The following is a 13,540-nucleotide window of genomic DNA, read 5'->3' on the forward strand; positions in this document are numbered from 1 at the left end:
AGTTATTCTTAGATCCATCCATCTAAGGCACACAGCTTTGGAGCAGACGCAAAGCCGAAGACCGTGGGCGTCGAACAAACGTCTAGCTTCCAGGCGCCAGCCATCCAACACCCCCTCAAACCACAGGTCGTCCCGGGCAAGTGTGGCCGTGGCCTGCGCGACCTTTGATGGACGAGAGTTACATTTCTTTTGTGCAAGACTCTTAAGACAGTAGCATTTGTTACCATATCATGACGTTCGTTGTGTAAGGTCAATCCACCTCTGATTCGGAACGGTCTCGATGGTTGATGGTGGGCAGTGTAGACTTGACTGACGATTTGGAGGCACGAACATACTGGCGTTGAGGCGTGAGAGGATACCGAGAAACGTATAGGTTGTAGCTCGAGTGGTTGTCGGGGCGAAGCATGATACGCTGGCGTTTGAACGGGGGTGGACTTGGAAAAAGGGGTAAGGTTTCCCTAAACAGGCACTCTGTCTAGGCTTAACGTATCTATCCCATCTCAATAAAGCTGGCGAGATGTTCGTGGCCAAGTACACTTCCGTGCCTGCACTTTCTATGACATGCCCTCACGAGCCATCTAGCACATGACTTGTAATTCCTTTCTCCCGTCGAGGGTTCCAAAGTGGAATTGTCGAGTACCAAAGCGTGTATGTACACCAAAGCAAACCAACGATGGGTGGACCCAGACGATTTCGAACGAGGACTGCGCCAAGTGGTTAGAAAGATGGAGTGGCAGAGAACGAACGCACTCGTATGCCCTTTCATATACACCACTATCACCATCATCCCCTCCTTACGCTTCATGCGTATTCTTCTCGGAATATGTTTGATGGGGTGGGAATAGATGCAAGTCGAACCTGCCGCCGTAAATCGCTTCATGCAATATGCTCTGTTTGTTTATTGCAACGTCGAACCCGTCATGGGAAGTCAATAACACGAACAAGCCCATCATGCTGCGGAATTCAAATTTCGGTACATTTGGACCTCCCAACGATAAGGCATATTACTGAAAAGCACTCTGAGATGATAATCCCTTCACATTCAGCCCCGGTTTTGCTGCATCGTTATATATCTCGTTGCATCTTGCAGCTTAGCTGGTCCGTACTACCTTGACCAGCGTACTACCTTCCTTACCTTACTCAGGCTGACAACTCAGTAAAAAGGCATCAACGCCGGAAAGCCAAGTCACGAACCGGCAGGGTTGTATTCCATATTCTGTGGGTTTGCCACAGCTTCGCGAGCCTTGAAACATCTAGGGCTGGGAAACAAGACTCGAAAAACGTTCTACTCGAGGGATGAGCTTCTCCTGGCTTGACATGTGTAACGGATGCCTGCCACGACAGACTTTTGCTTGCTACGAGACGTAGAGACTGCCAACTCAGAAACATGGCGCGTTGGTTTGCTACATATCAGGCTCATAAAATAGGCCCTAGTCACGGCGATTTAGCTGTACTACCTTTTTTCTTGATGTGGCTTACAGTCAACGAAACCCTCGAGGCAGATTCGACCATGGCCCATGGAATCGGGGCTCAACACGATACCTTCTACCTCAAAGAGAATCTCACAAGTTGGGAAATACATCTGAGATTATATGATCGATTAGCTCAATTCGCACAGAATGATCACATCAATTTAGATCATGATAGAAACCTCGCTGATACCGTGGGGAAACGATGACCACGCCTCCGGGATCCAGCCGTTGCATGTTACAAGTTCGGACAAATCACTTGCTGGGTAAGAAACGGAACTCTGGCTGCGGTTTTAAGTCGACCAATGCTCAAGGACTCATCCTGATTTCAAGCCACCAAACTCGCTGCCGCCTATGCCCGCCCAAGTGTCGTTCAATCCGGAACGACGCACGTGCCCCCACCCGGCCTCCGAGACCTCACCGGGGCCGTGGGATGTGGGGCCACACAGACGCAGGCCGCTCCATTCTCTGTGCCAGAGGCATCCCGCGTTGCTGTAGACGGAGTGGTCATATCACTTGCGAGTGAGCAAATCAACACGAGTCCTTCCTCAAGAAGCACATTGGATGTTTCCCACGCCAATTGTACATAACGATAAGGCTGCTACTAACGCCAAATGCTCAGTCAAATAAATGTGGCTGCTATCGCTATGCCTGTTCCCTCAACACCAACTCATGCATGTCATGGATCACCCATTCGAGTCAACCTTCCGTCACTCGCTAATTGAACAGTACCGCCGTTTTCCGGTCAAGTCCCAGTATTTCGATAGATAAACAAACCAGATATCGCTCAGATGAAATGCATTGTAAACCACTACGGCAAGTCTGAGCTCCCATCCCGCGAAGGTCGCCCTGCTGCCCCCGAGCCAAGGCCCTGCAACAGGCTCCGTAGACTCTCGACCAAGGGTGGTAGAGGTTCAGAAACCACAGGGAAGTTGTTCCGGAATACATCTCTCGCAATCGATAGAACCACACTCGGGTTTGATAGCGATTCTACGCCATCAGCGGGGTTCCCATTGATTGTGAGACCAGGCACTCCGCGGTCAAGTTGAAGAAAGGCCCTCGTTTCCCGGTTTTCGTCCGAATCCATCAACGTGTATCCCGAAGTAGACCTATTGTTGCTCAAGCCGTTGCTGATCTCTTGGTCGGAGCCATGTCTGGATGCCGAACAGGATAGCAGCCCGTATGCCCAAAGCGTGAGACATGCGTAATATACTGCGATGGCGTTGAATTCACGCAGCGAAGCAGGTGGAAGCTGGCGAGCATGGTGAAAAATCTGACCAGCATGCCATATCGCGTAACGTGCCTCAGATGTCTTTACCCAGCTGTCTTCCAGGCTGGTGAACGTCCTACGGGCCTCGTCCTCTCCCGATTTGCCAGCAAACGTCTGCAAGATGTCGGGAGAAACATGTAGTAGCATCATGAGGACCTCTGACATGACTGCAAGCTGAGCCGTGGGCCGTTTTGATGTGAGGATCATGGTTGAAAAGTCATTGAGATCTCGGTAGAGCTCTTGGTACTGTGTTTTGAGCCACAGGCGGTGGGTCGCATTCCTTTTACTCGAGAGACCGTCGGAATAGAACTTGATGGCTTCGCGGTACGCCGCTATCTGACCCCAGTAGCCATGCAATAAGGCCATGTAGCACAATTCTGTGTCAACCAATTGCTCGAATTCGTCCAGAATTTCGGTGCAGTGCATCACTTCTGACACACGGGGAATGATACGGTCTGGGGCTGCGTTGGTTTTGGCAACATACACATTCCTCCATTGCCCGGCGGATCGTGCCCTCCATAGATCTCGAGAAGCAGGAAGACTGAAGTTTAGTTCTGTGTAAGACATGAGTGGGTTTTTGCAGAATGAGATAGAAGTCTGGATGTCGTGAAAGAACATGTGTAAAACAAGGCGTTTGTAAGATTCCCGCTTCACAAATTTGCGCCACTTGGAGTCCAGAACCTCGGGGGAGTCTGCCATCGTTGGGATCATGGCCGACGAGTCTGGTGGGGCCGAGAAGTTTCCCGCACGTCTGAGCATGGTCATTGGAGGCTGTAGAAAGCTCTCCGCGATCTCCATCTTTCGCTTGAAACCACTCCAGATGCCAATATCCAGGTTGAGCATGAATGCTTGGAGAGCCGCAAGATCCCGTGTGAAAGAATTTGAGCTTTCGAACTTGGGCATGTTAGCAAGGAAGTTTGCTATTGGACGGATGGTCAAGGGGGTTATGGACTTACCAAGTCTGCCAGTCCAAGCCGGAGCACTTCATGGAGCGAGAACCCGAACTGCCACACCGCAGGAATGGATATATACGTAGCACCGCTGGACAGAATACCAGCAAGCAGTTCTGGAATCGTGGCAGCAGCATCGAACGTCGCTAGATGGATCCAACTGTCGCTCTGATGCTCATCATGAATGAAATGAGCTTGCACGAGATAATTCAGGAGATCTTGAGAAGGAAAAGATGGTGTGCGTGTGCGGCCGCCCTTCTGGAATGTGCTAGCCACCACCATGGCCAGGAGACTGTCCCTTGAGAGGGACGTCATCTTTAGCTTCGTGCCCGGAGTGTTGATCAGTTTATCAAAAGCGGGAGAATTAGCAAATGTACCGTTGTCAAGGATGAGTTGCTCCTTATCCTGCGGTGAAGCATGATGCAGCGCGTAATCCTTTGGCCCCGGCTCCCAGAGCCAAGGCGACCGTTTGAAGGCCGCGTGTGCCTTTGAAGCATTTCGTGTGTTGGATTTGGACCGGCTGGTTGTAGTAGATTCGGGGGTCTGATTGATTTCGGGTTGTGGAATGGTTATGGCGTCAAAGTTTAGGTCCCAGGAGGAAAAGTCCATGTCCTGGAAGTACGTGTGTACTGGATTGAAGTTGACAATATCGTCCATCACCATGTCCATAACAGGGTTCGAAAAGCCATCGTCAATGTAGGAGGATGCGTCCAGATCATGGCTCATATCGGGGTTTGGTGGCATCATGACCAAGTTTGAAGCCGTATAGACGGAGCCAGTGTCCATGCTACCGTTCATGTCGACGCTCATATGCAGTGTTGATGTCTCGGAAGGGCTGGAGGCGCCGTCGATTGACGTTCGATGAGGATGTGTGCGCTTCGAGGGGATTTCGCATGGTAAGTTCTTGGATCGACAGCGAGAGCATGGCTTAGCATCCTGAATGTGTGTCAGTCTTCTGGTACTCTGACGTAGAACTATAGTTTTCTCGGCCGGGGTTTACCTCGCATTTTGACTTGGAAGCGGCACAGTTCAAGCACGCCTCGGCGGCTCGATCACTCCTCCGTATGAAGGTTCTACCCTTGCCCGTATTATCCCGGTCGTGGGTTGTCTCGTGGCGGGTGAGGAGGTCGGCTCTGTTGAATCGCTTGGGGCAGCGGGAGCACTGGTAGGGACGAGCATTCTCATGAGAGCGTAGATGCCTCGTTAGATGATCGGCCCGCTCATACACTCGCTTGCATATATGGCATACATGTGTCGAAGAGGGAGAGGTGTCGGATGTGCTCAGTTTGCGTTTCCCGAGCTGTTGGGGTAAAAGTTGGGCCGGTTGTTTCGGCAGTTCCGGCGGGGAATAGAGGGGATGCAGCATGTCAGAGCCGGCGGCATCGCAAAGGATGTCGATGCCGTTCATGTTAAGTTTGGCGAAGGGCGGGCGGAAGGGAGGATGTAGATGGGGCCGGCGGTTAGATTGAGTTGGAATTGATGATGAGCTGCAGAGGCTCTTTGCGCAAGTCTTGCGACGGCTGCGGCATCAGGGAATTGGGCACCGGGAAGTGGCGGGGGGGAAGTTACCTTAGGACGACAGCAAAGTGGAGCAAGCGAGCTCATATTCTGGGGGAAGGCCCGCGGTGGGCAGGGCAAGAAACACTGAACGGGCATGGCCGCATGGCGGGCACGGTAATTGGCATGTCATGGCGGCCGGGGAAAGGTAACTCTCCGCATGTATTGGTATGGGAGGGTACTTCGCCCGACCTCGACGCTCATCTGTACCTTTTTGCGGGGTTTTAGGCCCAAACCTAAGACAACCTGGAAGGGGGGAAAATAAATACCTTACGCCAATGGGGACCAGAGCCGTTCGATTTTGCCTTGCCGTGGTTGGCTGCGGAACCGGAACAGATGGCCAGGCTGAAGGACGGGACGGGAGTGTGAGGTTGATGCTCGATGCGCTCGCACGTCGTCAAGAGTCTAAATCTGACTGACGGTTCGATGCAACTTGTTGCATCCGTGGGCCTCACACACCATTCCGTGTCGAGTCGGCCCATGGCTGTTTCTTCCTTGTGGGGTCCACAAGCCTTGTTCATGAATACGAGGCGGTTGAGACAGGAATAAGGAACAATTCGAGAACAAATATCTGGGACACGCTGAGGATACTGGAATACGGATAGACAGCCCTGCGATTGACATATCTGCTGCATTGCTGGGCATCGACGACCAAGAGTCATGACGGGCCAAGTTCAAGAAGAAACAAATCCATTGATAGGGACAGGTCCTGCTAAAATTGAGCCGCAGTGACAACCTTTAAAGAGCGACGATATCCTGGAGCACTAGGATAGGTCAAGTACTAGCTCCGAAACGGACTATTGGTGACTTTCACACTTTTGACACTTCGGTACGGGCAGGACTGGAGTGATGATAACATCCACGCGTGATGGGTGACCTAGATTTATGACTTGTCTCTGCTAGTCATCTATCTTCTATTGCTTTTCTCGGGTCAACAACTCCCCAAGACTGAAAACCATCTCGAGCCTCGAAATCTCCTGTTTGACAGTTAGTGCTGAGATTATCCCAGAGAGAGCCCACGGGTCCACCACTCCTGTTCCGTCCAGAGTGGTTGCGGACCGCAATGATAAGGTTTGCGCATCTGCTCAAGGTACAGTAGGACCCTGGCGGAGATGGATTCTGTTCCCGTTGCCATAAATAAAGGTGACGGGAAAACAAATGAGATACTTGTCAGGGTCCTAGGTCCCAGTCTTATCTGAATGTAATTTGTCGTTGTTGTTGTTGTTGTTGTTGTTGTTGTTCCTACCTTCCTCGAGGTGTTCTAACTTCAAGTTATGCTCGGCCTTTCTGTCGTGCGTGATTTCCCCATGGCCCGGCTTCTGGCAATCTAAGAAGGAGCGAATTGCCGTATCCACTCGGGATTGACAACTCACGTGAATCTTGCTCACATTTCACAATTCACTTGAAGAATGAATGAAGAAGTTGCGATTGAGAGTGAGGCAGGCAGGTGGAGACCGGTGCTTCAGATCGGAAAGTGAGGGAGGAGCACATTCAAGACGCGGGCCAATCAGGCAGTTGATACACCAGACAGCAACTGCCTCTCGGGAACACCTGCGCCCCTTCCCAAGTTTCCCAGAGGTGCCATCGAAAGAAGTTGTCAATTCTCAACTTCTCAACCCAAGGCAGCCTCAGTCAAACCTTGCTTTTTCTTCCCTTTCTTCCACCACTTTTGGCCGCCATTGCTTCTGTCACTTTTCCACTCCTTCATCCTCTTCGCAACTTCACTGTGCTGAAGCCAAACGTCCACCCCTCCGAAACTAACGGTGAACATTGCCAAGCATCGTCTCTTCACACCGGTGTAGTAGCTACCCTTCCTTTCCTCCTCTTCCTCGTCCACCTCAGCTTGCCGACCCCTGAACAAATCACCAGCGCTTGCAGACATACCCTGCCTCGTCATATGATGCACCCAATCAATACCTTACTCTACTCATCGCTGTGATTCAGTAAACCGATTCGATCTCCATTCTCCGCACAGCCTGGCGCTATCCAACCTGGTGGGAGTCCTCACCGCGCAACAAATCCATGGCATCTAGGCCAGGACTACCCGTGCCGTCACATATGACGGTTTTGTATGTCTTACGATGCGAGACATGACCGCTCATACAATTATCATCTTTCCCTTGCCAACCCAGGTACTGGCATCTTCCGCAAGGCGGCCTTTTAGGGCTCCGTCACGATCCGTCAGAGACCCGGCAACCCACACACTTACCATCTCGCCCACAGTCATTCCTGAGAGCAAGACTTGCTGGGACGCTACGAAGCTAGGGACATGGACCTGGATCTCAGCTGGAATGTGCCTTCCTGGATGCCGGCCCTGCTTTTTGACAGGCTTCTGAACTCCCTGTCGAGTCTTGCAGGACGTCCACTCGTGCGTCCTGCACGCCGTTTGGTGTAACAAGTCTGACCCAGCTTGCAACTCCAAGCTACCTTACAGCTGTGTGTGTCAGTAGAACCGTGGAATCGGGACCGATTGGGCTGATAGGGGACCTGATCGCAACACAACCACCTGAACCCACGCAACGCCGAGGTCCGCCATGCATCACCGCTATTTCCGTCCTCCACGCCGACCTCCCATCCCCGTTGTAGCCCGTCGGTCCGCAGCTACAGACACAGCTATGAGGACCCGCGCCGCAATCCATAAACGACTTGTCATCATTCAAAGGCCTGCACGAGATGCAGCTCGCAACCTTATACTGAATATGGTCATTAGAATCGCCCTCACCTGCCAGGTTTTGATCCAACGCGATACTCTGTTCAGAGAGACTGCTACCTTAATCCGCACTGGATATTCAGTGCCAAAGTACCTCTTTGCTTTTCGACTCATCGTCTCTTTCCCCTTTCCAACTGCGATACCACCTCGATCTTGACCGATACACACCTCGGGGGATCGGTTTCCCCCCATGCAGCGACAGGCATTACTGTGTCCATTCGTCGCAAAAACGGGCTCAGCAACAGCCAATACCACACTCCCGGTGTTATCTCCGAGCAAGCCACCTCCCGCGTCCCGTCCGGCACTCTGTCGCGATCGGGGCCATGCGATGCGCTCCGGTCCATACAGGTGTCGCCGGTCTGCATCTAATACTCCGTTCTTGGTTCCGAGATCGAGTTTGGAACCTGTACCAAGGTACACACCACTCGAGTCCCGTCGCCGTATCCAGACCTCCTCTGACATGAATTCCGATTCGAAACAGGCAAGGTTCAAACGAGTTGCGAAAACGAACAAAGAACCTGTATGGTGTCTGATTGAAGCAAGTAGGCCGAAAGCGGCTACCATTACATTTCCAAACTCCCCCTCCAAGCCCGAAGCCCAAGCGCCAGTTGGTTTGCCCATGTTGTTCTTACCCCTCTGCTCATCCATCTCCCGCCCATTCTACCCCTCCAACTGTACATTCCGATCTGAAAATCGGACAGACATGGCTCGTTAACATTACAGGGCCAGTACCCAGATTGGCCCACTCATCGATTTTGATCTGCCCCCTTTTTTCCATTCCCTTCAATAAACCCCAAAAAATGACGGAAAAAAAGGATGAAAAGAATTCCTCGTAATCGAACAAGCACAACCCCCTTTGGTCATCTCATTCTCGCTCCTCACACACAACCCCTCAATCTATAGCCCTTGTGTGTCGCCGTTCGCCGTTGTCCCGGGGTATCGTAATTGTTTCGGTGGTTCCCAATATCGCATCGCAGTCCCAGCTTTATGACTCTTGATCGGGGGATTCAGTGCTGTACAAGAGTCAGCCTCACAGCCACATGTTGCAATGACGCGGGAAGAAGTTGGAGAACTCACATGAGATGTCTTAGCCGCAGGGGGTGCCGCAGTAGCCGCACTCTTTTCCGGGTAGTACCCACACCTCTTTACCTGAGGCATGGCACGTAGGGCAGCGAATGCCTGGGAGAAGGTGCTGAGAAAAGAGAGTTAATTCGGGCCCTGTGTGGACGTGGGGTGCAGCCATGCACACTCACCTGTTTCGAGCCGCTCTTGGTGGACGACGATGGCTTCTGCTGGTTTCGGAAAGCGGTCTTGTCGACCTGGCAGTGGTTTGAGCAGACCATGTTGGCGAGATGTGATGGCGAACTTGGTTGGTTGTTGTGTGGTTCGTAGGATCTGGAATCGAAAAAGTGTGGTGGGGGTTGGTTGGCAGGCAGGCACTCGAAGTCGATGTGTTATTGATGGAGGCTGAAGGTGGTGCGTCAAGCTGAGATGTCCTTTGACCTGTAAAATGTCCGATGATGGCGATCTGGACAAGGCGAGAGAACTCAAGGCGGCAACCGTCGATACTTATAGTTTGGCAGATTCCTTTGGAATCGCACGACAAGGACAAAGCACTCGCTAGCTGGGCCGTCGAGACGGGCAAGGACCAGGTAGGCACAGCGAGGGAGACTTGCTCAAGGCGGGAGCGGGTGTTCCAAGTCCCTGTTCTGGTTACTAGTGCAAGAAGAAAATATGGCAGTGCCATCTGATAATAATCAAATCGGCGAGCAACCGGCGGAAGGCCGCCAGCAGAAAGTAGCAAGCAGCAAAAGAAACCAACCAGGCCGGTAGACCGGTACAGTGCAGATGGCACATCGGTATCACATTCTGGTGCGGGACTAGCAGAGACCCGGAGGCGTATCAGTGGCAGTTCAGCGATGAACGACGGTGGCGCGAGCCAGGTTGCCAGGATAGGCATGGGCAAGGATTTGAATTCGATGGGGGATGTGGATGGATCCTTGGATCACTCTGTTCGAGGGGACAAGGTGGGGTGGACCAGGCCCCATGGTGATGGCTGAAGAATTGTTCATCGGGAACGACCGTAAGGTAGGTACTCGTTTGTGTGTGTGTGTGTGTGTGTGTGTGTGCGTGGTGTGTATGTGTAGTGTGAGAGCAAAGTTGCGTGTACATGCATCCGGGTGTCTCTGTTTCCTTCTTTTTGGCCTGTCTGCCTGCCTGCCTGTCTGTATGTATGTATGTTTCCTCGGCTTGGCAGGACTAGGTAGAGCTAGTTCTTGGGTTTCTGTCTGAGGGGGGGGGTAAGGAAAAGAGAAGGGGGATCGGGGGTTTGTGTGCGAGATGGTACTTTGCTCTACGGAAAACCAAAAAAGCCATTCATTTACTCTTATTTTCAATTTTTTTTCCCTTGGTCGTGTCGTGGACTCGTGGTAAGACAAGACAGAGCCGAACCAGCTCAAGCCATGGAAAGCCATGCCCTTTCCGAGTCTCCAGACGGGGGACACGGCTCGGGCTTGCTGAGGCACGTTGCAACTCGCGGCTGGCGGCGGCTCCTCCGGGTGGTCTAAGGGAACGGACGGACGGAGGCAAAAAAGAGGTTGGCTGGATCTTTTTTTTGGTTTGTTTTACCATGTTGTTTCTTCGTTTTTTTATATCCCCGAATCCTCCTTGTTGGAATTAGATACCTTACCAGGGCATTCGCAACACGGAAGTAATGGAAAGCAAAGGTGAAGCAGAGCGCTATGATGCCAACTTGCTCATTCTTTTCTACGGATACCACACACCTCCCAGGGCTTTGTCTCTTTCTCTCTCTCAAAATCTTGTAAATCCGGATGCTCCCCCCCCCCCCCCCCCCCTCCTCTCCCCAATCCCAATCCCAATCCCAATCCCAATTCCCCCATGCCTCCCGGGGTTGCTCATTGGCCCCTGGCGAGCAGTCGATCGCGAGGCTAGTGCAGGCAGGGGTATTGGAGCAGGGAGCGAGTAGAAGAATAACCCAGATGAGTGGATGTTCCAGAGCTCTGTTCGATCTGCCCCGGGATTCCGCGCCGGGGAATTCCTTCTCTGGCTGTGACTTTGCAGCCAAAGTTGCAGCAAAGAAAGAGGGGAGTCGATTATGTAGGCACCTGGCAAGGTCATAGTCATTGAAGCGCAAGGTAAGGTATCTTCGTGAAAGAAACCCCCCTGGTCATGCCCCCCTCCCCATATCTATTTTCTCTCTGCTCTCTCTCTCTCTCTCTCCCAGTAACGCACGTATGAGCGGAGAAAGAAAGATTTTGGGAAACTCTGTAATAGTGTAACCATATACACTTGATACAATGACCCATGTTATTCCATGGGAGTAGACCCTCCCCGTGGATTCCCTGACTTTGAACTGCATGTATCCGTAGCCAACGGAAAACCCCTACAGAATTGTCGCCAACCCACCCCCTTCCAGAGCCGACGTGGAGGCTCAAACGGCTCTCTGCCCCCCCTTCTCTAAGGTGCTCTCTTACCATGGTTCTTCTTCTTCCCTAGTGCTTCCTTTTTTGGGTGGTTGAGAGGGGAGATCGGTTCTGGAACTCCACACTCGCGATGGGGGTATGACGAAACAACCAACGAAAGCGAGAACGCGATTTTGCTTTGGTTTGGTACTAAGGGTGTAGCTCGGACAATATTTGAAATTTGACTTTTTCTTTTCTTTTTCTCACTTGCCTTGTGCAGAGAAACATGGCAAGTTTAGGTAAGGAAGGGAGGGGGAGGGGCGGAAAAGAAAAGGCGTCGTGGAATTGGTGTTACTGGTACTCCATAGGTAGGTCCCATCGCAAATACCTTTAGTATCGCGTGCGCCGTTTGCTTTGGTAAACGCCCCCCCCCAACGGGGACTAGGTTACTAGAGTGAGAGGGGAAAAGGGAACGGACTTGGGGCTGGATTTATCTACGGCGCTATCAAAGAAGGGCCTCGTAATCCTGCAACAGAGCAAGAGCAAAAAGAGTTGCAGTAGCAATGCAGATTACCACCGAAGGCACAATAAAGTTTGGAGAATCTCTGGAGTGCACGTTGTTGGATAAAATCTGATGGGATGCACGTAATAAGTCCCAACCTAGTTCCTGTCTTTAGCGGGTGCGAACTACTGCGTCGAGATGAATAAGGTAATGGAGATCCAATAAGAGACGACATATAATTAGCTTCTGTACGTGTATGTATGGTTTGTTTGTGTGTTGCGTGCGCGCGTGTGTGTGTGTGAGTGGGAAGCCTGTAAGGCGAAAGGTCGAAGCCGTAGTGTCAAACGTCCAACGAGGGAAGATGCTTGCCGGGGAAGGGTTTGTATGGCTACCCGTAGAGAAAGCACTGACTTGTTGCAAAATGACTCCTTTTGATGGGTACGAAGTGATATAATCCCGGGAAGAAAAGCTGGACTATATTATCACACACTCTGTTTGCCAGCTAAGAAAAAAAGGTGACGAGTGTGATGACTGATCCTTTCGTTCATCTCTCCTCGGAGGAGTCAGGACGAAAGAGGGTTGGTTGTTGCTTTCCAAGTCCCAACAAAGTTCGAATATGTTCCTTTTCTGCAAGCCGGGATATTTCAATTCCTAGGATTGGGGGTTTGTGAGCAGTCGTAAAAACAAAAGTGTTTAGTAGTGTATGGATAGCATGTCGCAGAGTAAAAAAAAGATACCCAGACAAGAGTACGGAGTAAGGTACGGATATTCCGTAGAGAGAGAGAGAGAGTTTGGGATAGCAGCAAAGCAATGAACGAGTGACAACGACCCTGGTCCTGTCTTGTTCGGATGACCCTATTGGTTCGTCCCGGGGGGGGGGGGGGGGAGGGGGGGGGGTTTATCGCGGCTGGTGAAGCTCCCGTCACCTTGACCATGATTGTGGCCGGCGGCTGCCCGATTGGTGGCTTGCCCATGGGCTTGAGCGTGCGAGGACACACACACTCAAAGGAAGTTACAAGCCATACACACCACTACCATGACACCTTTTGCTGCATCCATGGATCTCGCTCAACATCTCCAACATCTCCTCACATATCGCACTTTGTTCTCCCCAATCACATAGGCTCTGGTTCAACTGACACGCACACGCACACGCACACGCACACGCACACGCACACGCACACACATACACATACACATACACATACACACACACACATGCCGGGATCTTTTTCTGTTTGACCCAGGCTGCATGCCCGATGGATCTTGCAACCGCTGCGGTTGTCAACGTAGAGGTTCCATGGTTGTGCGACCCCACCACACACAGTCCACACTCCTGGTGGTCACTGTCTGGTAAGGAGGAAGTAGGTAGTGGTGGTGGAGGCGGAAGCCATCGCCCCTGCTTCCCTAGATCCCAGGGCTAAGATGTTACCAGATCTGATACCCACCTTTCCTTCGCACTTCGACAATGTATCGGTTTGATCAATGGCCTTCCTTTTTGCCTACCCTCCCAACTCCGTCACTCTTGCGCAACTCACTTCCTGACTAATGACTGCCTACCACTTTTGGTTTTTGAGTTCCCATGTTCTTTTTTTGGGGATAGCCCTTGACTCGAGCTGAATCTCGAACCTCGACCGTATCTCACCATGCCTGACCTTAG

At 51.8% G+C, this 13,540-nt stretch overlaps 4 protein-coding genes across 4 annotated transcripts; 1 reads left to right on the forward strand and 3 right to left on the reverse strand.

The window, feature by feature from the left end:
• Positions 1-2,012: 2,012 nt before the first annotated feature.
• On the reverse strand, positions 2,013-5,228 carry BDP81DRAFT_477502 (uncharacterized protein). Its single transcript, XM_060594818.1, has 3 exons — positions 4,690-5,228; positions 3,696-4,625; positions 2,013-3,633 (listed from the first exon to the last, which is right to left on the reverse strand). Exons 1-3 carry the CDS (start codon positions 5,095-5,097, stop codon positions 2,281-2,283), a joined length of 2,691 nt encoding a protein of 896 aa, XP_060451995.1. The 5' UTR covers positions 5,098-5,228; the 3' UTR covers positions 2,013-2,280.
• Positions 5,229-7,212: 1,984 nt separating this feature from the next.
• On the forward strand, positions 7,213-7,681 carry BDP81DRAFT_12990 (uncharacterized protein). The gene has a single exon (XM_060581726.1). It carries the CDS (start codon positions 7,328-7,330, stop codon positions 7,580-7,582), a length of 255 nt encoding a protein of 84 aa, XP_060451996.1. The 5' UTR covers positions 7,213-7,327; the 3' UTR covers positions 7,583-7,681.
• On the reverse strand, positions 7,544-8,872 carry BDP81DRAFT_12986 (uncharacterized protein). The gene has a single exon (XM_060581725.1). The coding sequence runs from the start codon at positions 8,602-8,604 to the stop codon at positions 7,903-7,905; it is 702 nt and encodes a 233-aa protein (XP_060451997.1). The 5' UTR covers positions 8,605-8,872; the 3' UTR covers positions 7,544-7,902.
• Positions 8,873-9,043: 171 nt separating this feature from the next.
• Positions 9,044-9,299, reverse strand: BDP81DRAFT_388816 (uncharacterized protein; the record flags this gene model as incomplete). The annotated part of the gene is made up of 2 exons (XM_060587176.1): positions 9,044-9,148; positions 9,210-9,299. 2 exons carry the CDS (start codon positions 9,297-9,299, stop codon positions 9,044-9,046), a joined length of 195 nt encoding a protein of 64 aa, XP_060451998.1.
• Positions 9,300-13,540: the final 4,241 nt, after the last annotated feature.

This window comes from Colletotrichum phormii (genome assembly GCF_030913505.1).
Source record: "Colletotrichum phormii strain CBS 102054 chromosome Unknown BDP81scaffold_1, whole genome shotgun sequence".
Taxonomy (NCBI): domain Eukaryota; kingdom Fungi; phylum Ascomycota; class Sordariomycetes; order Glomerellales; family Glomerellaceae; genus Colletotrichum; species Colletotrichum phormii.